Source organism: Myxocyprinus asiaticus, chromosome 37, assembly GCF_019703515.2.
Source record: "Myxocyprinus asiaticus isolate MX2 ecotype Aquarium Trade chromosome 37, UBuf_Myxa_2, whole genome shotgun sequence".
NCBI classification, from domain to species: domain Eukaryota; kingdom Metazoa; phylum Chordata; class Actinopteri; order Cypriniformes; family Catostomidae; genus Myxocyprinus; species Myxocyprinus asiaticus.
In genome coordinates this window covers 6887508-6915439 of record NC_059380.1, presented here as the reverse complement: position 1 = coordinate 6915439, position 27932 = coordinate 6887508, and the positions used below count along the sequence as shown (strand labels likewise).

At 39.1% G+C, this 27932-nt stretch overlaps 2 protein-coding genes across 6 annotated transcripts; both read left to right on the top strand.

Annotated features, from left to right (window-relative positions):
• The first annotated feature begins 1020 nt into the window (after nt 1–1020).
• LOC127427589 (copine-3-like) lies at nt 1021–27932 on the top strand. 4 transcript variants are annotated; one of them, XM_051675262.1, is made up of 16 exons: nt 1021–1146; nt 10845–10976; nt 11876–12055; nt 14243–14317; nt 17115–17186; nt 17390–17473; nt 17574–17663; nt 20131–20229; nt 20402–20488; nt 23464–23523; nt 23649–23782; nt 24022–24076; nt 24173–24224; nt 24300–24433; nt 24816–25052; nt 26326–27932. In XM_051675262.1, the coding sequence occupies exons 2-16, from the start codon at nt 10845–10847 to the stop codon at nt 26437–26439; spliced, it is 1605 nt and encodes a 534-aa protein (XP_051531222.1). In that variant the 5' UTR covers nt 1021–1146; the 3' UTR covers nt 26440–27932. The 4 variants fall into 4 exon arrangements, with proteins under 4 accessions (XP_051531222.1, XP_051531221.1, XP_051531220.1 ...); XM_051675261.1 differs by having other exon boundaries at nt 1038–1169; XM_051675260.1 differs by lacking the exon at nt 1021–1146 and adding an exon at nt 10371–10479.
• rbm12 (RNA binding motif protein 12) lies at nt 1053–8133 on the top strand. 2 transcript variants are annotated; one of them, XM_051675236.1, is made up of 3 exons: nt 1053–1146; nt 3718–3801; nt 4648–8133. In XM_051675236.1, the coding sequence occupies exon 3, from the start codon at nt 4670–4672 to the stop codon at nt 7259–7261; it is 2592 nt and encodes an 863-aa protein (XP_051531196.1). In that variant the 5' UTR covers nt 1053–1146; nt 3718–3801; nt 4648–4669; the 3' UTR covers nt 7262–8133. The 2 variants fall into 2 exon arrangements, with proteins under 2 accessions (XP_051531196.1, XP_051531195.1); XM_051675235.1 differs by having other exon boundaries at nt 1055–1169.

Below are 27932 nucleotides of genomic sequence, written 5' to 3'. Positions count from 1 at the left end.
GAAGAGCGCTTAGGGGGCTGTTTGAAAGTGGAGATTTATAGCAAAAAAAGCAGAAATATATTGATCTGTTTCTCACCCACACCTATCACATCACTCCTGAAGACATGGATTTAACCACCGGAGTCATATGGATTACTTTTATGCTGTCTCTATGTACTTTTTGGAGCTTCAAAGTTTTGGTTCACTAGCATTGTGTGGACCTACAGAGCAGAAATATTTTTTCTAAAATGTTCGTTTATGTTCAGCAGAAGAATAAAAAGTCACACATCTGGAAAGGCATGAGGGTAAGTAAATGATGAGAAAAAATATATTTTTGGGTGAATTATCCCTTTGAGGCATCAAGATACTGGGACAGATCCATTTTGAAAACATGCAGTTGATGTGGAGTTTTAAAAAGCTACATTTATGAATAAAAAAATAACAAAAGCATCAAATTATTAAAAACTCAATAATTCCTCAATAATTAGACCAAATTTCTGAAATTTCAGGCATAGCAGATTTATTTATTTATTTATTATCCAACTGAATGCATCAGTCCTGAAAGTCTGCACCAAACTGCATAAAAATAAATAAATAAACATATGTTCAACTATTTCTACATCAGTATTGCACATTTGGAAATCCGCTGTTTAAAAATAAATATCACATTATAACATAATTTGAGACCACTCATAGTTTAAAATACTAATACACATATATGGGTGATGGACTATATGAAATGAGGGATTGGTATGGGAGAAATTCGTTTTGTATCTTTATAGCTCAGAGGTCGGCTTTTCTTTCTTTCTTTCTTTCTTTCTTTCTTTCTTTCTTTCTTTTTTCTTTCTTTCTTTCACCACTAGAGGGCGACTCACGAGTCTAGAAGGTAACCGTCGATCTGAGTAAAGTCTCGCGAAAGTAGCAAGCTCACCTAATCTTTTCATTAGCAACGCTCGCGAGATTTTACCAGATCAAGGTTTCCCTTCTAGACACAACCTCCTACCGGACAGCGCGTGTTACTGCAGTGCAGTTCGTCATTGGCTCACAGAAGCGCATGAGCCGTCGCGCAGTCTCCGCTGCTGAACTGATTGAGCAGCAGACGTTGAAGAGCAAGAGGTGGGAGAAGACAACCGAAGGGCCTCGTCTTTTGTTTTATTAAAAAAAAAGGTCTGTTTAAACAAATAATTTCGGTAAGAACATGCAGAGTACATCAATTCACATAATGTATTTTTTTTATGCAGCCATACACAACATTGTCGGCAAAAAATAAAAAAAAGTGTGGTGGATATAGGGGCAGTGTGTTCGTGAGCTACAAGCAAAACGACTCAGCTTTGATGTTATTGGTATTTTGGTCATTGTTAATGGACAGTTAGTGTGTTATTTCCTTGTGTTTGAGAAGTGTTATGCAAATGTTCAAAACTGAGAGAATAGCAGCGACGTTTGTTTCTGATTGCTGCTGTGGACGGTAAATAGAGACGGCGCTTGCACGCGCCATTTTGTCATCTGGTTTGCAGTTTGAATGGCTGATGACGCCATGCCATGGTTGTTATTGTTAAACTCTATTTAACTAGAGTATTACATTCAGGAAAGCAAACAGTGCTATGTTTCAAAGCTTTTCTTGAACGGATGAATATACCCACCTGTTTCTATTGTTATGATGATCACGTGTATTTCAGATGTGGTTCATGCTAAACCTGCTAACGTGAATAAACTCTAATTTATCAATAAACTCCAATGTGCCTTTAATGATGCTCCTTGGATATGCGATGATGTGGCGTTTGTTGCCACATGGATTTCAGCGTCAGAATCAATCATTTAGCAACATTTGATTTATGTAGGTTTAAATGTTTGTTTCAGTGTTGCTGAATTGCGAAATTTGTGGTTAACAAACATGCAGGTGTTCAGAAAGCAATTAAAAGACCAGGTAGATTTTTTTCTTTTTCTGAGTCAAATGGTCACTTGGCCTGTTCTAGAAATTCTTGTGTTCTCATGTCTGGTTCTGTTACTTGGTTTTTCAGTTTCCACATTTCTTTTATCACTCTTAACTCTATTTACCTTATATTAACCTCAACAAGCAGAATGTTAGGCATTCTAAATGTTCAAAGCTTTTTGAAAACTAGAGTTGTCTTTTATTGGTCTGAAAAAGCAAAGTATTATTGAATTAGCCTGGTTGTTGGGGTTTGTGGAGGTGAGTGTGATATGTTAGGCTGGAACCATAAACATTCACAATTTCCTTTCTGGGATGGTGTGCATGTGCTAATTGTAGTAGGGCTGAACAAAGTGATGCTTTTATTGTGTCCCCCACATTTGAAGAAGCAAGGCTTGGAATGATGGGCCAAGAGATCAAAGATTCCAAGGTGTCTCTGGATGCATAGCATGATTGAGCCATATGGGTTTTGAAACTGGGATTGCAGAGGATGACAGAAAATGGCATTAGGCAGGTCAGTCGGCCTTAATGAATGAACCTAAGGTGGGGTTTTTTTTGTTTTGTGTTTTTCAGTTACAGTGGTGCTGATTTGAATTCAAATTTTACATTCTCGATGGTATGATACCAATTCTGAAGAAGGGTTTCATTTGTTTGATTTTCAGTGGTTGTATGCACTGGGAAGTTTGGTATTTTTGTTGTTGTTGTTTTTAGCCTATTATTATGAGGATTTGAATTTTCTGTTTATTCTTTGCAGAAATAAATAAATTGAGTAAAGGCTTGAGTGTACTTCGTTTTTCTGCGTTCCGGATAGGACTGCTGCCGGTCAACCGCGTTGCCTTTCAAAGTATACTCTTTTGACCACGAGGGAATACGAATCAGATGTGCATAGACAAGGACTGTCCACATGTCGAGAAAATCTGGGACCGCACAGACTGTGTTGATGACAGATTTGCGTCACGCATATTGCGAGCGGAGCGATCAGCAACGCGGACAACCATAGTATACTTTGGCCTTTAAGGCTGGGATATACTTTGTTTTTCTGCGTATCAGATCGTGTCTGGTTAACCGCGTTGCCTTTCAAAGTATAGGCTACTCTTTTGACCGCGATTTAAATATGAACACATTCGTCGAATGCGCACTTCAACTGCTTTTTGATAATCTTTTAGTACAGTCAACAGCAAGCGCATGCGTCAAAGATGCACACAGATGAGGACTGTCCCTGTGTCGAGTAAATCTGGGCCACACTCGGACAGTCCGCACCGAAATTTACATCACACAGACTGTTTGCGGAGCGATCAGCAACGAGGACAACGGAAGTATACATTGGCCTTAAGGCTGAAACTAGCTAGGCTAGATGTTTCAACTCTAGAGATGTTCTTTTAATTACTTACATATTGCTACATACTGCTCACTACTTATCATTTTTCATCTTCAACAAATGGAAGCACACACTCTGTTAATGAAGTTTAACATGCTTTGTGTTTTCAATTCTCAAATTTGTATTGGAAAATGTTTTAAAAATATCTCTGTATTTTGAGACATTGCTGTTAAGTATAAACTTTTTTTTATGGGGTATTACGTGAAATAAGATGACATGCATGCGTATAAAAACCCATTTTAATATGTATGGCTTTCACAAAGCAGCTGGCCAATTTTGATGTGCACAAGTGATGATTCATTGTTTTGCTATGTTATACTAAATGGGCTGGAAGTGGCTGGCACTGAATGGTTTTCTTGGAGATACTCACTGAGTATGCTTATTTTAATGCTGTTTACATATTTTTGCCTCCATTTTATTCTTTTTATTACAGTCGAGAATTGATTTTAAATGATTGCCGTCAGGATTGGCTTGGGTATCCTGTGCAACTTGTAACGAAGCAGCACTTTTGATACAGGTAAGCATTTGAGGGTTCTTTAGTCCACCTAGGCTAACTTAAGAGGTATTTGAGCAACTCTGTTTTATTTTTCCACAAAAAAGTACATAAAAGAATACAAAACAAATGGATTCATGACAATGCTCTCTTTGTGAAATGTTAGCCTATACTGCAGCAGTATGCATTCCTCTGTGCAAATTGGTTGACTGAATTTGTATTTTATTTTTTAAGATTTTTTATTTTGAAACGATACAATGTATGTTTTGTGGGGCAATAAGCAAAATGTTGCTTAAATTTATTTAGATTGATGTTAGTTACGTTTTTACAGTATAGCCTCAAATGTTGTCCAAAAGATGAATTTTTTGCTACAGAAGGCTAAATGGATTTAATTTGGTCATTAAATCACCTACTAGAGACCTCAAACTGTATTATTGGAGTCAATTTTCTGTCAGATTTTGACATCTAGCCTATATTGTTTTGAAGATTGTGGCTTTGTCCTGCTTTAAGTTCAGACAATTGACATTTTCAGGAGTGTTTTAAGTGGATATGTCATGTTTAAAGATTGAATGAGTTTTAAATACAAAATTTCCATATACATAAATGAAGAAATTTAGTTCAACTGAATTCATGAATTCACAAAGCTCCTAAGCAGAATCATGCTGTTTAATAGTAGCTTTGCTGTTTTAAAAGTCAAGTGCTATTTGTTCTGCTGCTGTCATAATGTAATTTCTCAAATTCTTTGGTAAAACTAGTTTTAGTCTTGGTGTTAATTGTTGTCTTGTGGTTGGTTGGATGGTTCTGTGTGTTCTGTTAACTTATTTTGCTTTTTACCCTAGCCTGACAGTCGTTGCCTTTTTTCATCTACAGGTTTTTGTTGTTACACCTCAGCATGGCTGTGGTCATCCGTTTGCAGGGTCTCCCCATTGTGGCTGGGACCATGGACATACGCCATTTCTTCTCTGGATTGACCATCCCGGATGGTGGTGTGCATATTGTAGGGGGTGAACACGGTGAGGCTTTTATCGTGTTCGCCACAGATGAAGATGCAAGGCTTGGAATGATGCGCACAGGGGGGTCAATCAAAGGTTCTAAGGTGTCTCTGTTACTGAGTAGCAAAACCGAAATGCAAAACATGATTGAGCTGAGCCGTAGGCGTTTTGAAACTGGGAGTGCAGAAGTCACCACAGGAAATGGCAGTAGGCCAGGTCCACTGGTCAGCACTGGTGGAAGTGGAAGGGGTAACTTGCCAACCACTGCGCAAGGTTTCAGTAATACAACTTCAACCACAGCCACCACACCAGTCTCAGCACATGAGACTGTGAGCATCAAGACTGTCCCTACCTTTTCAACCACTACCATGGGCAACATTCCCCCAAACTTTACCAGTTTCAGCAGCCCAAGTCTTAGCTTGGGATCCACCATGACTACTGTTATGTCGACTTTGAACTCTGTACCTCCCCATATTCCTCCCCTGCCTACCATGCCGACTCTACCACCAATGCCCCCCATACCAGTACCACCTCCAGTGTCCACATTGCCTCCAGTACCAGCTGTTAATCCTCTAACATCAGTGCCTCCGGTCCCTCCCATTGCACACATGCCACACCTGTCCGCACTTCCACCATTTAACCCAGGTGTCCCACCACCAGTTGGCCCTGTGGCTGGTGGTTTAGCTGCCTCCGGTCCGCTATCTCTCGGAACTCCAAATCCAATGTTCCTCAATCCCCTGAACCCTCTGAACCCCCTCAACCTACAACCTCATTTGAAATCACCAGCAACAAACCCAGATGAGTTGTACATTCATCTGCATGGCCTTCCTTTCTCAGTCAGTGAAAGTGAAGTTAGAGATTTTTTTCAAGGACTAGGCGTAGAGTCAGTTCGGTTACTCAAAGACAATCTGGGCAGAAACAATGGCAGGGCATTCGTAAAGTTTTTCTCACCTCAAGAATCTTTTGAAGCCCTGAAAAGAAATGCAGGAATGATAGGCCATAGGTTTGTTGAGATTTCTCCTGCTACCGAGAGACAGTGGCGAGAAAGCACAGGCCACGCAGAGCAAAATAGGCATCATCGTGAAAGCATCAACTCACCGCCTCCCTCTGGTCATGAGAGAGCTAGGTCCCGATCCCCCCACAATCATGATTTCTGTGTGTATTTGAAAGGACTCCCATATGAAGCAGAGAACAAGCAGATCTTTGAGTTTTTCAAAAACCTTGATATTGTTGAAGACAGCATTTACATTGCGTACGGAACCAATGGCAGGGCCACTGGTGAGGGATTTGTTGAGTTCAGAACAGAAACGGACTACAAAGTTGCCCTTGGATGCCACATGCAGTACATAGGTAGTAGATTCATACAGGTTCACCCCATCACAAAGAAAAATATGTATGACAAGATAGATGCGATTCGCAAACGACTGCAGGGTACCCAGGGCGATCAAAAGAATAGCTTTGGAGAAGGTGGTAAAAGTGCCAAGAATTGTGCTCACATAACGAATATTCCCTATAACGTGTCTAAAAAAGATGTCCGTCTGTTTCTCGATGGGATTCAGCTGTTTGAGGAAAGTGTTAAGGTGCTAGTTGATGCAAATGGTAACGGTCTTGGCCAGGCTATTGTGCAGTTTAAGTCTGAGGAGGATGCACTTAAAGCAGAGCGACTACATAGGCAGAAATTAAATGGGAGGGATGCTTTTGTGCATTTGGTTACATTTGAGCAGATGAAGGAGGTTGAGAGAAATCCTCCCTCACAGGCAAAGCGAGGACAGAAGTACCAAGGAAATTCCCATGTCCATGCATATGCTCAGATCCAGCCCCAAGTTCCACAAGCACCACATGCTTTTCCAGGAATGACAGGAGACGAGTTCAGTTTTCTCAGAAATGCTGTCGGAACTCTCTGCAATGCCCCCCCATTTGTCAACCCTTTTGCTGCCCCAGGTAATGGACTAGCAGGTCCACCACCTTTGCCGCCACTTGGTGCAGCCTTTGGTGATGTAGCACGTACTGTTCCCCCACCGATGGTTGGAGGGCCATTACCTGGTCCCATTCTAGAGCACCCTGGTTTCAGACCTGGTGGCAACAGTGAACCTTCTGGTTTTGTTGGGGCACCAGAGACCTTGAGAGGCATAATGCCATTTGATAATGGATCGTCCCAGAAAGGAGCTGGCCAAAATCATGGTGGGAGCCAAGGTCAAAGACCAGCTACTGAAAATATTAGAGGACCATCCAGTGGTGGTCCAGGTAATCCACGGCCCATCATTGTCAAGATTCAAAACATGCCCTTTACTGTCACAGTTGATGAGATAATTGATTTCTTTTATGGATATCAAGTGTTGCAAGGTTCTGTATGTTTGCAATTCAATGATAAAGGTTTGCCCACTGGGGAAGCAATGGTTGCGTTTGACTCCCATGATGAAGCAATGGCTGCTGTGATGGACCTGAATGATAGGCCCATTGGGGCGAGGAAAGTTAAGATCACTTTGGGATAAAAAGTTCTTGTCACTGCAAAAGTGTCTTTTGTTTTGGTAATGTTTTCTGAAATACCTAATCTAGTTTTTATGCACAAAAAAACTTGACTAGTATTAGATCCTTTTCTTTCTCTTGGCACACCAAACATGTATATTTAACAGTGTATCCAAGATTGTAGAAGTTACATGAGGTATGACACAATAGAGGAGAGACAATGTTTCTTTTAAATTCTTAAGAGCTTTTTGATAAAGACTACAGGCCTTTGTGTTAGTTCATGTTAGAAGATCTGATAAAGGGGGCATCATAGTGGTTTGTTCAAGTAGTAGCTAATAGCTATACTGAAGCAGGTTACTTGGCAAGTATGCTTAATCTCTCTCAGAATTCCTCATTGTTTTGTATCTCTGCTCAAGTTTGAACATTTTACACATATGATCCATGTTGCCGCATGCATTTCCTTTGGACAAACAAACCAAGTGCTGCCGTGCATTGTGTGCTTATGTCTACACTTCAGTTAATTTATTTGCTCTCTGCTCCAAGTTTTTTCTGTCAATAAAATGAAATGTCAGTCTTTTTCTTAATATCTGTTGCTGTCACATTGGATTGCTTTAACTTCCTAAAATGTCAGATCAATACTTCACTGTAAATTCTAAGCGGGTTGTGAAGAAAATGCGGCATTGTAATGTTATGTACATGAATATTTTGCTATCTTAGCTCTTCACAATATGTGCCGTGGTGTTTGAGAGTAGCTTTCTTACTTTTTTCTTTTAAGTGTTGCTGAATTGTATCAGTTATTAGTTTATTTTGAAGTTCCAGCACTTTTTCACCTGTAAATACTTTCCAGCTGAACTATTTTGTCAATAAAATGACATTCCTGAAATTACACTTCAAGGTATTGTATTCTCTCCTGTCTTTTTCTTTCTTTTTTCAGTTCACACATGAACAATAAAGTGTTTTGCTGTGACTTTCTTGTTTCCCATATTGAACTACAGATTTGAAATAATTGTTCTCCTTTGAGATGATTTATTAGCTAAATATGAGCTTATGCTTGAGCTAAAAGGCTGATTTGAAAAATGTTGCTCCAATAATTTGTCTGTTGCATAAGGATTTGGACTTTGACATTTTTCATTAGGCTTTATTTAGAATTTTTGAATATGATGTGAGTTTAAGCACTGTAAATAATGTGTTGTAATGCTGCTTCAGTTTAACATCCCAAGGAAAAGCATCATGCTGTAAATTGATTATTGTTTTTAGAATGGAAAAGATTTCAGTTGAGTGAGGAAACAAAATCATCTAGATTGGCTGTCAAACTGCACAGCATACATTTAGCATGTTCACATATAATAACTCAAAACCAGCTGTTCCACAGTTGTTGTTTTTTTGAGAATTCAGTACCTCTACATGCAAGATGCAAAAAAAAATTTTTTAGGCTGTTTATGAACTTCTTTCTGATATTGCTTTTACAGAGGATGACCAGTTGTCATGTGAACTGCACTAATGAAAAGTGTACACTTTGTGCATGAAGTATTTCACTGTTTTGGCTGTGGATCATAATGGTGAATTATACTGTGCAGAGAGATATGTTGCATAGTATCTTTTTGAATATTAACAAGGTAATTTACTTGCCATTTCACTTTAGCAGGCTGTTTTTCACGCTATGCTTTTTCAAAGGTTTCGGCACGTTCTCAATGTACTTCTATCAATACACATCAAGTCGAATTACTCTCAGTTTTTCTGATGTTTTACATTTGCTTGCACATGAGTACATAGTGATTTCTTTTTTATTTGAGATGAGCTTTTGTACTTTTGCTGTTGTGGAATGCTTTAGAACAAAAAATTGTTGATGCATGGAGTGCATTTCTGCCCTTTTCCTATTCTCAAGTGCTTCTCAAGCTTTGTGGACTACATATTTTGTGCTTTTTGGTGCTGAGCCTTGATTCCTGATTACATGATAATGTTCAGGTAAGTTCTGACTATGGGCATAAGTACCTTTATGATGTTGCTTTTACTTTGCTGCTGGACAGATTATGTGAAGCATTGGAGCAATGAAGTTTATCCCGGATTTATTAGTGTTTTCCATTTTGTAGAAACAATGCATTGTGTCTGTGGCAATTGTATTAATTTTGGGGGAAAGAAACTGCTTTGATCTGATTAATACAGTCATCTAAACATCTATCCTATACCAAATGTCATCTCAGAAACTCTGGCTAGCTTCTAAATTGGGTTTTGGAATATTGTTTCAGCTGAAACACACTTTTGATTTGTTTATATTTTAATGGCAAGATTTCCAACTAAGTGCCATGCTGTTTTGGGAGATAGGCTGTTGAAACTTTTGTTTTCATACATTATGCACACAATAACAGTTGTAACAATGCTTTGGTGGGATGATTGAATTTGGTTTTAGTTGTGTTGTTGTTTTGACAATACATTTATTTAGTTTAACATGACTTTGAAACTTATATATTTTAATTTATATATTGATTGCACTGCAATATAGAATCCAATGTTTTTTTTTGCATATGTCGGTTTGTGTTTATGAGCAGTTGGGTCTTTTAGAATACGTCACGAATATAAAGCGTCTGATTGGTCGCTGCGTTTGGGGGCTTCTATATGAATAGCCTATATATCTTATTTTATGCATTGCTCCAGTCAGTTATTGACCAAGCTGTTATCGCATTGAAACTATTTTGATTCATTTTAGTATTCGTTTATGTTGGATTTGTATTGTTTGGAATGTGACTTTTACAGCCGCTTAACGCACAAATATATACGTTTAGTCCTCGTTTTGTAAGATATACGTGCACCCCCCCCTCTTCAAAACGTGCACTGCTTTTATGTATAACACTTTGATTCGCTATTCTCTTTGAGTTCGTACGCATTATCTGTTTACAACACACGACTGTTTATGATAAAGTGTTTTATTTTCATTTAATGTATGGAGAAGGCGATTTTATACCTGCCTGTGTTATGACTCAGTTCAAGTCGGCTGTTCTATGCCTGGTGCTCTGCACTGCAGAGCTAGTGAAGTGATTGACAGGCTTCTGGCCAATGGTAGCGTAGATAACACGGCTCAGCTTGAGTGCTGGCCAATAGCGTTGCACGTCAAGAGAGGAACTGAATGGTACCGCCCTACTCATTGCATATTAAATAAACGTGTCAGGGTGGAGTCGTGTAAAAGCTTGTGAGCAGTTTCGGAACAGGGAAGGACCGTGTACAATCTACAACTTTGAAGTTGTTGAGGGTATGATATATTTATTTTGTGTTTCATAGTCGGATTTGACATTTTATTTCATACTAATAACGGGTTGTCTGTTTTAGATTATCAGTGCGCGATTATGCAATGCATTAATGTGTTTTATATCACGCTTTATACTACATTTAAGGCGTGACTGTAGGAAAGTGTCTGTAGAGCTCTTATGAAATCCTCAAACACATTTACCTGAAAGTGTTTTTGCTTTTTCTGTTTAAATCTAAATTTGCGTTGCTTTTCACCAGTTAATATTTCTCAAACCACGTTTACTCCCTCACGCTTTATTAAGGATTCATTTTAGTAGATTATCTCGAGGACAAAACTTCATACAAGTTTGTATCTGTTGTGGTTTTCAGATGGCCGTTCAGTGTGTATCCAAAGTTGAGCTATCCATCTCCTGCAATAATCTCCTGGATAAAGATGTTGGATCCAAATCTGATCCCCTCTGTGTTCTGCTGCAGAGCGTTGGTGATGACAAATGGACAGAGGTATGCCATTTAAAGGGATAGTTCACCCAAAAATGGAAATTCTCTCATCATTTATTCACCCTCATGCCATCCCAGATGTGTATGACTTTTTCTTTCTTCTGCAGAACACAAATGAAGATTTTTAGAAGAATATTTCAGCTCTGTAGGTCCATACAATGCAAGTTAATGGGTTCCAAAAAGTTTGACGCTCCAAAAAGCACATAAAGGCAGCATAAAAGTAATCCATACGACTCCAGTGTTTTAATCCATACCTTCAGAAGTGAAATGATAGGTGTGGGTGAGAAATAGATAAACATTTGTCCTTTTTTGCATGAAATTCTTCTCCCTGCCCAGTAGGGGGCGATATGCATGAAGAATGTGAACCACCAAAAACACAAGAAGAATGAGAAAATGTTCTATTTCTCACTATTATAACACTTATGAAGATATTGATTTCACCACTGGAGTCATATGGATTACTTTTATGATGACTTAAGTGATTTTTGAAGCTTCAAAATTTTGGCACCCATTCACTTGCATTGTATGGACCAAAAGAGCTGAGAAACTCTTCTAAAAATCTTCATTTGAGTTCCACAGATAAAATAAGGTCATACACATCTGGGATGGCATGAATTTACATTTTTGAGTGAACTATTCCTTTCAGTAGAAACCCTCAGGCATCTCATAGGTAGATAGTTTTAGAATGTAAAGAACACAACATGATTTGAATTTAGTAATTTTGAAAGTTTTATAATTAGTTTCTTGCTATGTATAGCTAAATAAATGCATGTATGTAATATGTATGTGCATGTGAAACATTTTAAATTGTACATCATTATGATTTAATCATAATATAATGCATATACGAAGGTATACTTGTTCAGTATTAGACCCATTGTTCAATTGTTCAATCACCGCAGGTAGACCGCACAGAGAGAGTGAAGAATTGCCAGGATCCCGAGTTCTCTACAAAACTTCACATTGACTACTACTTTGAGAAGGTGCAGAAACTGAAGTTTGGCATCTATGACATTGACAACAAGTCTGTCAATCTCAGCGACGATGACTTTCTTGGAGGCTTTGAAACCACCCTTGGCCAGGTAAGTGTATTCCATGCTAGTCGCTTGAGAACCGTGCTACTTAGTGGAAATGTACATCATTAAGAATGTATAACATTAGTAACACTTCTAGCACCAATGACTGCATTGCCAAGGACCCCTTTATCATGATGGCTGCCTCGGTGTGGAGCTCCTCAGTTCTTTTGTTGTTTTTGTTTGTTTGTCCTGTGTTTAGTAATCTTTTTCCAGTCAGTTTTAACAGAGGAATGTACCAGACAATCTTTTCCCGGTTTTTGAATATTCAAACGTTTTGCTAGACATTTTAGTTGGAGGCACAGCTCTGCGGTTCAAGTGACGCAGGCAAGGGAGACGAGCCGGTGCGCTGGTCAAACTCCGTCGACACGGATTTCGAACAGAGCTGCTGAGTATTCACTTAGCGAATCTCTGCTCTCTTCCTAACAAAATGGACGAACTACATCTCACCCTCACAAACAAGGACTTTTCAACCTCTGCTGCCTTGTGCTTCAGAGACACCTGGCTGAGTGAAGCCATTCCGGACAGCGCGTTACATCTGCCGGGCTTCCAGCTGTTCAGAGCGGATCGCGTGCCAAACACGTTTGAATGCCGTGCTGCAACAGCTGGCTGATGAAATCACAGACACGGAACAACAATACCCGGACTCAGTTATTATTATTCTTGGGATTTTAACAAAGCAAATCTCACATGTGAACTGCCCAAATACAAACAGCACATAACATGCCCCACCAGAGACAGGAACATACTGGATCATTGTTATACAACAATAAAGGATACATATCGCTCTGTCCCTAGAGCAGCTTTGGGACTCTCTGATCACTGTCTGGTTCATCTTCTTCCAACCTACAGGCAGAAATTAAAATCAACCAAGCCAGTAGTAAGGACTGTAAAGAGATGGACCAATGAAGCAGAGCTGGAACTACAAGCCTGCTTTCACTGCACTGATTGGAGTGTTTTTGAGGCTGCAGCCACAGACCTGGACGAGCTCACAGATACTGTTACATCATATATCAGTTTCTGTGAGTATATGTGCATTCCTTCTAGGACTTATTTAAAGTTCAACAGTGACAAACCGTGGTTTACAGCAGAGCTCAGGCAGCTTCGTCAGGCCAAAGAGGATGCTTACAGGGGTGGGGATAAAGTCTTGTACAATCAGGCCAGGAACACACTGAACAAGGAAATCAGAGTGGCTAAAAGAAGATACTCTGAGAAGCTGAAAAACAAGTTTTCAGCTAACGACCCTGCATCAGTGTGGAGTGGCATGAAACAACTCACAAATTACAGGACTCCTACCCCCAACCCTGTGGTGGACCAACAACTGGCTGATGATCTGAATGTGTTCTACTGCAGATTTGAAAGGCCCAGTCTCGCACCCCACACCCACTCTGACCTTCACTTCACACAAACACCAACACCTCCTGCAACCCCCTTCCTGCTACTCAACCTTCACTTAAGATCTGTGAAGATGTGAGCCGTGTCTTTCGGAAACAAAAGACGAGGAAGTCTTCAGGCCCAGATGGTGTCTCACCAGCGTGTCTTCGATCCTGTGCTAACCAGCTGGCCCCCATCTTCACACAGATCTTCAATAGATCACTGAAGCAGTGTGAAGTCCCATGCTGCTTCAAACGCTCAATCATTATTCCTGTCCCAAAGAAACCATAAATCACAGAACTTAATGACTACAGACCTGTCTCCCTGACGTCTGTGGTCATGAAATCATTTGAGAGACTGGTGTTGGCCCACCTGAAGAACATCACTGGACCCTTCCTAGATCCTCTTCAATTTGCTTATCGAGCAAACATGTCTGTGGATGATGCAGTCAACATAGGATTGCATCATATCCTGCAACATCTGGACAGACCAGGGTCATATCAAGGATCGTTTGCACTGTACATAACAGATTGTATTAGATTTGCACTACCCATGTGTATATGTGTGTGTGTCTGTACGTATGTGTATAATTAGTTTGATTTTTTTATTATTATTTATGTCTTGCTGCTGTTTTTGTATTGTTGTACACTGGAAGCTCCTGTCACCAAGACAAATTCCTTGTATGTGTAAGCATACTTGGCAATAAAGCTGATTCCGATTCTCTGACATGCATGAAATATTCATAACTGTGTTCCAAAAGTAACAATATGCTGAACTGAATTCATGCATGCTCTAATATATTTGCACCAAACTTTGCAACAGATTGTGTCAAGCAAGAAGATTACCAGACCCCTGCAGCTCAAGGCAGCCAAACCAGCTGGCAAAGGCACAATAACGGTACGTGTCAAAATTAGAGATGTGCCAGGGTGGTTGACTAATCAACTAGCCTAGTTGTCCAAAACCGACCAGTCGATTAGTTGGGTCGACTACTAACGATAATTTATAAGGGTGATTTTAACGGGAGACACAATTCTCAAATAAACAGAGACCCCACATCTCAGAGAGCATTTTTGCGTGATGATAGCTTGCTATGCTTAACAGTAAATAACAGTCAGCACAGTAAAACCTTATGCAAGAAGTTCTGTTTCTTTAATACTTAAAATTTAGTTCATATACAGTATGCACCACTGCTGTTTCAGCCATCAAAGTGCCACATCAACAATACATTACAAGAAGAATACTGTCGTACATTAAATCCTCTGCTGTAAGTAATGTTTCCGTATTTGTGAGGTGCTTTGGAGAGATTAAAGTCTTATGCTGATTCTGTCTGACATTGTTTAAATAAATGGTTGCAGTAAAAAAGGTTTAAACTGCTGGATGTTGTGAACTAGATGTTGTGTATCTTGCAGTTCTGCGCTTTTAAATGCGCAGCTAGGATCGCCCTGACGCACTCCAGTTACATTGAAGCACGTCATTCAGCATTCAGGATGCGCATAAGCATTTTTGTGCCACTCTGTATCGGAGACTTTCTTTCTTTCTTTTCTTATTTTGATAGTTTTGTTCAATAAATGCTATAGTTATTTAGCCTATATTTTTGTTAAACAGGCAGTTCATCCAAAAATGAAAATTCTCTCATCATTTACTCACCCTCATGCCATCCCAGATATGCTTGACTTTCTTTCATCAGCAGAACACTAATTAAGATTTTTAGAAGAATATCTCAGCTCTGTAGGTCCATACAATGCAAGTGAATGGTGATCAGACCTTTTATAGGTCCAAAAATCACCTAAAGGAAACATAAAAGTAGCCCATAAGACACCAGTGGTTAAATCCATATCTTCAGAAGCTATATAATAGGTGTGGATGAGAAAAAGAACAATATTTAAGTCCTTTATTATCTAAATCTCCACTTTAACTTTCATTTAGAGATATTAAAAAAAAAGGACATATATTTTGATCTGTTTCTCACCCACACCTATTATATCGCTTCTGAAGACATTGATTAAACCATTGGAGACTTATGGATTACTTCTATGTTTCCTTTGTGATTTTTGGAGCTACAAAGGTCTGATCACCATTCACTTGCATTGTATGGACCTACAGAGCTGAGATATTTTTCTAAAAATCTTTGTGTTCTGCAGAAAAAAGAAAGTCATACACATCTGGGATGTCTTAAAGGTGAGTAAATGATGAGAGAATTGTAATTTTTGGGTGAACTATCTTTTTTTTTTCTCCCCAATTTGGAATGCCTAATTCCCAGTGCGTTCTAACTCCTCGTGGTGGTGTAGTGACTCACCTCAATCCAGGTGGCAGAGGACGAATCTCAGTTGCCTCCGCGTCGGAGACCGTCAACCTGCGCATCTTATCACGTGGCTTGTTGTGCACGTTACCGCAGAGACATAACGCGTGTGGAGGCTTCACGCTATTTTCCGCGGCATCCACGCACAACTCGCCACGTGCCCCACCAAGAGCGAACCACATTATTGCGACCATGAGGAGGTTACCCCATGTGACACTACCCTCCCTAGCAACTGGGCCAATTGGTTGCTTAGGAGACCTGGCTGGAGTCACTCAGCACGCCCTGGATTCAAACTCGCAACTCCAGGTGTGGTAGTCAGCGTCTTTACTTGCTGAGCTACCCAGGCCCCCGGGTGAACTATCTCTTTAAATATCCTGTAGTTGCCATGTTATAGTGCTGCGTCTGTATATCCATCTGAAATGCGTCTGATCGGGGTCATATGAACATAACGAAGCCTAATTACACATGGGTTCCTTAGCACCAACTAGTTGTTTAGACAACCCACAGACTACATGATTTTGAAAATTGGTAGTTTTGCACATCCCTAGTTAAAAAGCTTGTATATCTGTACGTTTGGAATTATTAGTGAAAAAACAGTCAAAGGACACGAGGAGGGTTTTATCTTTTCTAATGAATGTTTTACAGGCATCATAGTCCTTAAGTACAGCGAGGTAATTCAAGTCATTTGCATTTTTTGTGTGATATGATATCGTTATCTGTAGGAGAAAAGCCTGCTTAATTTGAATACGGAACTTTTAAAAAAAAATATTTGCATGTTAAAATTTATCGAAAGTGTTGTTAAATAATTGCTATAAACCACACTTTACCTACAGTATTACATTGTTTGCTCCTTCCTTCGAGGGAATTGGTTATGGTGGCAAGTGTTTATTTATGCATCATCACAAGAACTGGCTTCCTACAACAGCATACAGCAATGTTTTTTTTTTTCTCCCCAATTTGGATTGCCCAATTCCCAATGCGCTCTAAGTCCTCGTGGTAGCGTAGTGACACGCCTCAATCTGGGTGGCGGAGGATGAGTCTCAGTTGCCTCCGCATCTGAGACCGTCAATCCGCGCATCTTATCACGTGGCTTGTTGAGCACGTTACCGCGGAGACGTAGCACGTGTGGAGGCCCACGCCGTTCTCCGAGGCATCCATGCACAACTCACCACGCGCCCCACCGAGAGCGAGAACCACACATTGTAGCGACCACCAGGAGGTTACCCCATGTGGCCCTACCCTAGCAACCAGGCCAATTTAGTTGCTTTGGAGACCTGGCTGGAGTCACTTAGCACGCCCTGGATTCAAACTCACAACTCCAGGGGTGGTAGTCAGCATCAATACTCGCTGAGCTACCCAGGCCCCCTACATTCAGCAATGTTGTGTCTTTGACAGATTTCAGCTGAAGAGGTGAAGGACAACCGGGCTATTGTGCTAGAAGTGGAAGCCAAAGGCCTGGATAAAAAGGTAGATGCATTCGGGCTCGGTTTTCTTGCACTGGCCCAGTTATATTTCCATTATAATAACCAATTTATTTGTACTCCTTGAATTCTTGCAGCAAAAATTGCAGTTTGAGGGTACATATGATACCAACTTTATTTCGTATGTTGCAGAGATTATTAGTGTTCACTACCCAATCAATTCTTTAGTCATTAATTCTCTTTATATAGGACATGTTTGGGAAGTCTGATCCATTCCTGGAGTTTTTCAAGCAAGGAGAAGATGGGAAGTGGCAGCTTGTTCACAGGACAGAGGTACTTAACCCACTTTCACTCAATAACATCTGAATATTGAGCGCTCAAATTACGTTTACATGCAGTCTCATTGGCCTCAATGTTTTGTTGGTTCTTACAGGTCATCAAGAATAATCTGAATCCATCTTGGAAAAAGTTCACTGTCTCCTTGCATACATTCTGTAATGGTGACCTGAACAAACCAATTAAGGTAATGGTAACTGCCCAGGGCTTTTATAATCATCCAGGATCACTTGGATAATGATGAATGTATGTACATTTTATATAGCACTTTTCTGACACTACACTCAAAGCACTTTACACAGTGAACAGGGGACTCTCCTCAACCACCACCAGTGTGCAGCATCCACCTGGATGATGCAACGGCAGCCACCACACACCAGCTATTTGTGGAGAGGAGAGAGTAGAGTTATAGAGCCAAGTAATGGATGGGGATTATTAGGAGGCCATGATTGATAAGGGCCAATGGGGGGAATTTGGCCAGGACACCGGTGTTACTCTTTTCAAGAAGTGTCCTGGGATTTTTACTGACCACAGAGAGTCAGGACCACGGTTTAACATGTCAACAGAAGGACGGTGCCATTTTTACAGAATAGTGTTCCCATCACTATACTGGGGCATTAGGACCCACACAGACTGCAGGGTGAGCATCCCTGCTGGCCTCCCTAATACCAGCAACCATAGTTTTCCCCAGGAGGTCTCCCATCCAGGTACTGACCAGGCTCAACCTTGCTTAGCTTCAGTGGGCAACCAGTCTTGAGCTACAGGGTGATATAGCTGCTGGATACATGATGCATGCATATTATTCATCATTGTGTCTTTTGGACAGCACAGCAAAAGTCAGTAGTTGCAAATATATGCGGAAAATCAGAATATCGCTAAAACAATTTGTGAATAAAGCAGAGTTTCCATCCCATGTGTTTTAAGACAACAAAATAGTCACTTTTGGGGAAATTGGTGCAAGATTGAAATGAAAATTGATGTTGAAGCCACTGTTGTTCTTTTAATAAAAGGATACAGTAGTTCACCCAAAAATGAAAATTCTCTCATCATTTACTCACACTTGTGCCATCCCAGATGTGTATGGTTTTCTTTCTTCTGCAGGACAGAAATGATTTTTAGAAGAATATTTCAGCTCTGTAGGTCCACACAATGAAAGTGAATGGTGACCAAAACACAAAAGGTCCAAAACGCACATGAAGGCAGCGTGAAAGTAATCCATAAGACTCCAGTGGTGTAATCAATATCTTAAACGTTATGATTGGTGTTGGTAAGAAACAGATTAATATTTAAGTCCTTTTTTACTGTAAATCTAAACTTTTACTGTTACATATTCTGGTGTGGAAGTGACTTCACTTTCACATTCAGCCACTTACTGGTTGGGACTGGTCAAAGGTGGAGATTTATAGTAAAAAAGGACTTAAATATTGATCCGTTTATCACGCTTAACTATCATATCGCTTCTGAAGACATGGATTAAACTACTGGAGTTGTATGGATTACTTTTATGCTGCTTTTATGTGCATTTTGAACCTTCGGAGTTCTGGTCACCATTCACTTGCATTGTATGGACCAACAGAGCTGAAATATTCTTCTAAAAATATTTGTGTTCAGCAGAAGAAAGTAAGTCAAACACATGTGCGATGGCATGAGGGTGAGTAAATGATGAGAGAATTTTCATTTTTGGGTGAGCTATCCCTTTAAATGTGATGAATTACTTGTGGCTTAGAGCACTCAGACAAAACGCTCTGTCAAAATTCATGTTTGCTTGCAATCAGCGGTAGATGCCTTATGTCTGGGAGCCAAAGTGTTTCAGACAGTTCTGGGAGGTAATAAAAACAGAGACATTTAAGATGCTGTGCTATTATATCTGTGATATTCTCTGAGCGTATTATGTATTCACATGGCATTTTGAGGCAAAGTCACATGACTTTTTTGATGCGCATCTATATATTCCTACATAAATTCTATAGGAATATATTTGGTAAATGTGCATGTTGTCTTACTAAATAAAATGCATTCACCTCAAACGAGCATATATGTTATTTTATGTGCATTTTGGAAACTTTATTTGCATCCGATATGCATTGTCCCAAGATGCACGTAAAAATACTTGGATGGGAATGTCACCATCTTAAAGGAAATTAAAACACTTTATTTTACAAAACGATAAAGAGATTCTACAGACTTCAGACTAAAAGGGAAAAGGCAAGTTGATGCTTTTGGCTGCAGTGCTATAAAAACAAGATGGAATCAAAGTAAACCTCATTAAAATAAAATTGTCTCATCACAAAGATATTTGACCTTTTGAATTGGATCAGAATATGTCTGTCTCCATGTAATACCACATATATAATGAATGTACAGTCTTAAGAAAATATAATCATGTGCTTGTTTGGAGAGGAGATAAACACTATCAGCCTGTGCTTTCTGCAGTCGTAGTTGTCCTAGTCTTTAGACTAAGACTTTGTCTCATTGCTAGGTTACTTGTTACGATAAGGATGAAGATACGAGCTCAGACATGATAGGAGAGTTCACCTGCACCACCGCTAAACTAATGGAGGCTAAAGGCAATGCGGTGAGCAGGATGCATGTTTGTAAATCTTCTCTAAAACCACCTGTTTTCTTTCTTGCTTTTCCTTCTCTTTTTGTTGTAGGTTCATTGTAGTGATTGTGATAGTGATGGATCTCATGATCTCATCGGTGTGTTTGAAACTAATGTGTCAGATCTGCAGAAAGCAGTTCATGGTTCCCCGGTGAGACTTCCATCTTCACTGTTCTCACCCTTCCTTTAGTTCACAGCAGAACTTTTTCCTCTCTTTTTACATAAATTTCCATTCTAATTTACTTCCATGGTGCACCTTTTGTATGAGTCATTTTTATTATGGTAGAAGTGAAAAGCTAAAAGGGTGTGTTTGGATTTCGTAGGTTGAGTTTGACTGCATTCATCCAGAGAAGCAGAAGAAGAAAAAAAGTTATAAGAACTCTGGAGTCATCAGGATTAAAGATTGCAAGGTTCGAACTGTGGTCATCTGTTTGCTTTTTAAAAACATTTTAAACAGTATTGTGTTTTACATCCTATAACTGCAAAAGAAAAAAACCCAGTTGTGTTGCAGAGACTATGTTTATTGTTAGTGGTGCTTGTTAAGGCAAGCATCTCTATTTTTATTGCTTATACTTGGGGTTTGGGGTTTGAAAAAAACCCCTACCCCAAAGTTTTAAACCTAGGCATGTAACCTGTCCCACATCATGGACATAAATGTTAAATGACAATTAATTAGCAAATTATTCCCATAGACTTGCATTGAAAGAGGGACCTAAGCTAAATCGAAGGACCAGACATCATAGAAATTTAGTGGTCTTTTTTCCCCCAATTTTGCCAGTAATAAACCACACAGAACACCTTAAAAACCATCTAGTGACTACCCAGAACACATTAGCAAGAGCATAGTAACAAAAGAAATGTTAAAACATAGTTTTATTCACCAGGGGTTTTCAAACTGGGGTCCTGCAAGAGGGTTTGGGGGGTTTGCAGAAATGTGTGTGTGTGTATATATATATATATATACAGGTGCATCTCAATAAATTAGAATGTCGTGGAAAAGTTCATTTATTTCAGTAATTCAACTCAAATTGTGAAACTCGTGTATTAAATAAATTCAATGCACACAGACTGAAGTAGTTTAAGTCTTTGGTTCTTTTAACTGTGATGATTTTGGCTCACATTTAACAAAAACCCACCAATTCACTATCTCAAAAAATTAGAATATGGTGACATGCCAATCAGCTAATCAACTCAAAACACCTGCAAAGGTTTCCTGAGCCTTCAAAATGGTCTCTCAGTTTGGTTCACTAGGCTACACAATCATGGGGAAGACTGCTGATCTGACAGTTGTCCAGAAGACAATCATTGACACCCTTCACAAGGAGGGTAAGCCACAAACATTCATTGCCAAAGAAGCTGGCTGTTCACAGAGTGCTGTATCCAAGCATGTTAACAGAAAGTTGAGTGGAAGGAAAAAGTGTGGAAGAAAAAGATGCACAACCAACCGAGAGAACCGCAGCCTTATGATTGTCAAGCAAAATCGATTCAAGAATTTGGGTGAACTTCACAAGGAATGGACTGAGGCTGGGGTCAAGGCATCAAGAGCCACCACACACACACGTGTCAAGGAATTTGGCTACAGTTGTCGTATTCCTCTTGTTAAGCCACTCCTGAACCACAGACAATGTCAGAGGCGTCTTACCTGGGCTAAGGAGAAGAAGAACTGGACTGTTGCCCAGTGGTCCAAAGTCCTCTTGTCAGATGAGAGCAAGTTTTGTATTTCATTTGGAAACCAAGGTCCTAGAGTCTGGAGGAAGGGTGGAGAAGCTCATAGCCCAAGTTGCTTGAAGTCCAGTGTTAAGTTTCCACAGTCTGTGATGATTTGGGGTGCAATGTCATCTGCTGGTGTTGGTCCATTGTGTTTTTTGAAAACCAAAGTCACTGCACCCGTTTACCAAGAAATTTTGGAGCACTTCATGCTTCCTTCTGCTGACCAGCTTTTTAAAGATGCTGATTTCATTTTCCAGCAGGATTTGGCACCTGCCCACACTGCCAAAAGCACCAAAAGTTGGTTAAATGACCATGGTGTTGGTGTGCTTGACTGGCCAGCAAACTCACCAGACCTGAACCCCATAGAGAATCTATGGGGTATTGTCAAGAGGAAAATGAGAAACAAGAGACCAAAAAATGCAGATGAGCTGAAGGCCACTGTCAAAGAAACCTGGGCTTCCATACCACCTCGGCAGTGCCACAAACTGATCACCTAACAGTAATTTAACAGTAATTAAAGCAAAAGGAGCCCCTACCAAGTATTGAGTACATATACAGTAAATGAACATACTTTCCAGAAGGCCAACAATTCACTAAAAATGTTTTTTTTTATTGGTCTTATGATGTATTCTAATTTTTTGAGATAGTGAATTGGTGGGTTTTTGTTAAATGTGAGTCAAAATCATCACAATTAAAAGAACCAAAGACTTAAACTACTTCAGTCTGTGTGCATTGAATTTATTTAATACACGAGTTTCACAATTTGAGTTGAATTACTGAAATAAATGAACTTTTCCACGACATTCTAATTTATTGAGATGCACCTGTATATATATATGAGAGAGAGAGAGAGAGAGAGAGAGAGAGAAGTCTGACTCATTTTGCTTTCTAAAGACTGGTTGGAAATCACGAGTAATCACGATTATAATTCAAAAATCTGCATATAGGTTTGTGATAAAAATATTTTATGAACCTTTAGCTGTCACCTTTAGCTAGCTCCCTGGGGGTTATAAGGGGAAAATAAGATGGTAAGGGGAAAAAAATAAAAATAAATTTACATAAAAATACAAAAATAATTTTGGATGTCCAATTCCCAATATGCTCTAAGTCCTCCTGGTGGCGTAATGACTCGCCTCAATCCGGGTGGTGGAGGACGAATCTCAGTTGCCTGAGTTCAATCAGGCATCTTATCACGTGGCTTGTTGAGCGCGATACCGCGGAGACAATGCATGTGTGGAGGCTTCACGCTATTCTCCGCGGTATCCACGCACAATTCACCACGTGACCCACCGAAAGCGAGAACCACACATTACAGCGACCATGAGGAGGTTACCTCATGTGACTCTACCCTCCCTAGTAACCAGGCCAATTTGGTTGCTTAGTAGACCTGGCTGGAGTCACTCAGCACGCCCTGGATTCAAACTTGCAACTCCAGTCAGCGTCAATACTCGCTGAGCTACTCAGACCCCTGGAGTTTTTTTTATTTTTTATTATTATTATTATTATTCTGATTTTTATAAAAATTATTTGTAGAAAATATTTTAATTTATATTTTACTCACAAAGGGAATGTCATATTTGGGCATTGAAAAGTTTGAAAACCCCTGATATACATCATTTTACATATACAATATAAAGTCTGATAAGTAATTTTCAACCTCTACTTCCTCTTTCAGCTTGAGGCACAGTACTCATTTCTGGATTACGTGATGGGAGGTTGCCAGATTAACTTCACGGTAAGATCAGTCACAGCACAAAATTAGCTTCTGATGGCAGTTGGTTTTTCTGCAGATGTTTACGTATGTTGAAGAATAAACGCAGGTGGAAAATTCTAAAAGAAGTGAATATTGTTTGGTTTTAGGTGGGGATTGACTTCACTGGGTCTAATGGAGACCCCCGTTCTCCTGACTCTCTGCACTATCTAAGTCCTAATGGGGTGAATCAGTATCTGTCAGCAATCTGGTCCGTTGGTCTGGTAGTGCAAGACTATGACACGTAAGAGGGTGTTTTTGACTTGCAAAGAGATTTTTCCCCCCATATACATTCTATCATTTGGCAGAAACATAAAGGGCAACTTGCGTTGTTATAGTTAAAGACCTTAATTATTAAAATAGTGTTTGTCTTTGAACAGTCATGACTACTTTAAAGTTGTCATAATATCGGTCTTGTAATTTAGACAGCTTTATCTTTTTGTTCCAGTAGATGGTAGTCTGTCTGTCTTTTTTCTTACACAGTGATAAACTTTTCCCGGCCTTTGGATTTGGTGCTCAAGTGCCTCCAAACTTCCAGGTTAAACATTTATAAATGTCCTGGATTCTTATTTGTTCATCATCAATTGTAATAAGAAAATGTAATTAACAAAAGTACCATTTTGCACTTGCTTAGGTATCCCATGAGTTTCCATTGAACTTCAATCCCAATAGCCCTTATTGCCAAGGTAAGAGTCTCAGCTTTTGAGAATTGAACTTGAACTTTTGTCTAAGAGTGACATAATGCTGTTTGTACCATGTAGGAGTGCAAGGCATTGTAGATGCGTACCGCGCGGTTCTGCCTCAAGTCCGTCTCTATGGTCCCACCAATTTCTCACCCATTATAAACCACGTGGCCCGAATTGCAGCCGGAGCTGCCCAGCAGCCAAATGCAGCTGTAAGTCACTCCATCAACAGCTGTCTTTTTAAATAGCATTTTATTGTCACCACATAGTGCCAGTGACTCATCCAACCCAGGAAGTGGTTTGATAGGTACTGAAGCATATATGATCTGTGCTGTGCCATGGTATTTTGCACCCTTTAGTACGATGTGCAGGGTTTTTTTTTTTTTTTCTCTTTTAGTTACATTGTGTCCTTCACTTGTACCCAACTTTCTTTTTTTTATAATTCCACCATACTGTTTATACTTAAAGGGATAGTTCACTTATAAATTACATTTCTTGTCATCATTTATTTACCCTCGTGTTGTTTCCAACCCTGTGGAACACAAAAGGGAGAACTATCCCTTTAATCTTTTTCTCTCTCTCTGTTTTGAATAGCAATACTTTGTGCTGTTGATTATTACTGATGGGGAGATCACTGATCTTGACCAGACCAGGCAAGCCATTGTGAACAGCTCCAAACTGCCCATGTCCATCATCATCGTGGGCGTGGGAGAGGCGGACTTTAAAGCCATGGAGTTTCTGGATGGAGACAATGGAGTTCTCAAATCCTTGTCTGGAGAGCCGGTGGTCAGAGATATTGTGCAGTTTGTGCCCTTCAAACAGTTTGCCAATGTATGAGCCTCTTTGACTTACAACAAGCATGTCACTTCAGTTTATATTTATTTTTAAAGACCCCATGAAATCGCTTTACGAGCACATTTTATTTCCTGTGTTGATATCTTATTGAAACAAAGTATGGGCGTGGCATATTTAGGGGCTCTGCCTTTTTTAATTTTTATTAAATGGACAGTAAGCTTTAATTAGGTCATGCACTATGATTTCTCATTAGTTAGCTGCAGGTGGTATTCTCTTTCTAGAGAGCGTTTAATCTGTAGTGCAGAATGAGTCATCAAAATCTTGTTTTTTGTTTTGTTTTTTTCCCCAGAAGAGAAAGACTGTCAATTTTAAATGTTTATATGCTAAAGGTCAATTTTTTTCAACTTTTAAGGGTACACTAGAAAAGCTAATAAACTTGTACTGAAAGGATTGGAAAAGTTCACCCAAAAATGAAAATTATCTTAATTTACTTGCCATCATGCCATCCCAGATGTGTATGACTTTCTTCTGCTGAGCACAAAAAGATTTTTAGAAGAATGTCTCAGCTCTGTAGGTCCATACAATGTTAGAGAATGGTGACCAAAATTATGAAGCTCCAAAAAGGACATAAAGGCAGCATAAAAGTAATCCATACGACTCCAGTCTTTTGAAGTGATCTAATCTTTTTTGGGTGAGAACAGACCAAAATATAACTATAATATAATTTTTTTTTTTTTTTTTTTTCACTATATATCTTGCCATTGCAGTCTGTAGGCACAATCATGATTTCAAGCTTGATTACACTTACTAGTGCTTGAAGCATGCACAGAGCAATAGATGGTGCATGGAGACTGCTGATGTCAAGATTTAGAAAAAAAAAAAGGAGTTACATTTTGGTCTGTTCTCGCCCCAAACCGATCAGATAGCTTTAGAAGTGATGGATTTAACCGCTGTAGCCTTATGGGTTACTTTTTATGTTCCCTTTATGTGCTATTTGTAGATTCAAAGTTCACTTGCATTGTATGGACCTACAGAGCTGAGATATTCTTCTAAAAATCTTTGTTTGTGTTCTGCAGAAGAAAGAAAGTCACACATCTGGGATGGCATGAGGGTGAATAAATGATGAGAGAATTTTCATTTTTGGGTGAACCCTTTAAAGCCATGAACCTTCAATTTTAATTTCACGAGGCCTTTCAATTCCTGTTCAGCCTTTTTCTGTTGTCCTTTTATTGCCATTGTCCAGATTATCAGAAAGCATCAGTAAATTTGAATGAATTATGTTAACCCTGCCATTTCTGTCTTTCTTTAGGCCCCTAAAGAAGCTCTGGCTCAGAGCGTTCTAGCTGAGGTGCCAAATCAACTGGTGTCATACTTTAAAATGAGTAATCTGGCTCCTGTCAACCCCCCCTCACCCACCAAGTAGACACAGGTTTGCAATGGAGACTGAATCATAGAAGTGAAAATAAAAAGGCTACGGGATTACTTACACTGACTGTGGACCACCACTAGAGAGAACCACTGCTCTATGGTTTTATGGATGTTTTAGTTACGAAAACCACCAAAATTAAACCTGTTTTATTTTTTCTTATTATGCAAACTGTTTTCCCTTGCCACATTTGTATTTCTTATATTTGTTTTTTTAAGAGGTTTTTTCACCGATATTTCACAATTGAACTATTCTTGTTGGGCTGGAAATTAGTTTATATGAATGCTACTTTTTTTTAAAGATTTAGTTACATATTTTTTATATTTTTGGTTATGGATACAATAATTCTAGATGCCTTAGTTGCCTTTAACCATGGCAAGATTTGAAATCACTTTTAGCCTCTTATATGCAGATATCATTATGCTTTATGGCACTTGTGCTGCTTTTTTTAAGCAGCCATTAGCAATTTGAATTTGAAATGCTGGTATATGCAAAGCCTCGCACTTTCTGCTTCATATTAGTTATCAGAGCAAAGTAAATAACTAAACTAATTTGTCCTCTATGCTGCAATAATAGATATGATTAGTAGCTAGAAACTTACCAAAGAAATCATTGCATGTCTTTTGCTAGCTGAAAGATTACTGAAAATTATGTTACCATTATGATGTCATTGTTTTGATTGGGATATATTGAGTTAAGGATCAGTTAGTAAGACCAAGGTTTAATTTGTTAATATTAGTTAACTACACTAGTTAACATGAACTAACAATAAACAATACTTTTACAGCATTTATTATAATTTGGCTAATGTTATTGTCAACATATTCTAATACAAGTCAAAAGTTGTATTTTGATAATACATTTATTTGTAAAAAATCCATTATCCATTGTTAGTTCATGATACCTAATGCATTTACTTATGTAAACAAATGGAACCTTATTGTAGTGTCAGCATAATGATTAATATGCCAAGGAGAAAGAATTCGAGTAGAACCGGGTTTAAAATATTGGTTTGCAGTTATATAGGCTTTTTGGGACCAATGAACATGTAACTGTTGTTTTTCATGGTAGCAGTTATTCTGAGGACATGTATGTTGACATATATGTTGGCAATAAATACCCATGCCATGTATTTTAAAGAAGCCATGCTGTTAATTTGATTTCACAACTGTTTGCACCTTAATTGCATTATAGTTAACCTGCACTTCACTTGAGCTAAAAAATGTCAATTAAGTTATGCACGCTTAAAATTACACAGTCTTTTGGGACCATTATCTTGGAATCCTCATCTCAATCTAATTATTTAAAGTGTAGGGGAATGTTATTTGATTAACTTTTTTTCTGCTTGCCATTTATTTTTCTTTGTTAATCATAATGTATTATTTTTACACAGCAAAATCTTTGGTTCTTCTAAAGCCATCAGAAATCATTTAAACTACTTTTTATAACTGCCAAGAAGAAATGCTGAATAAATGTGCCTTTTTAACGCA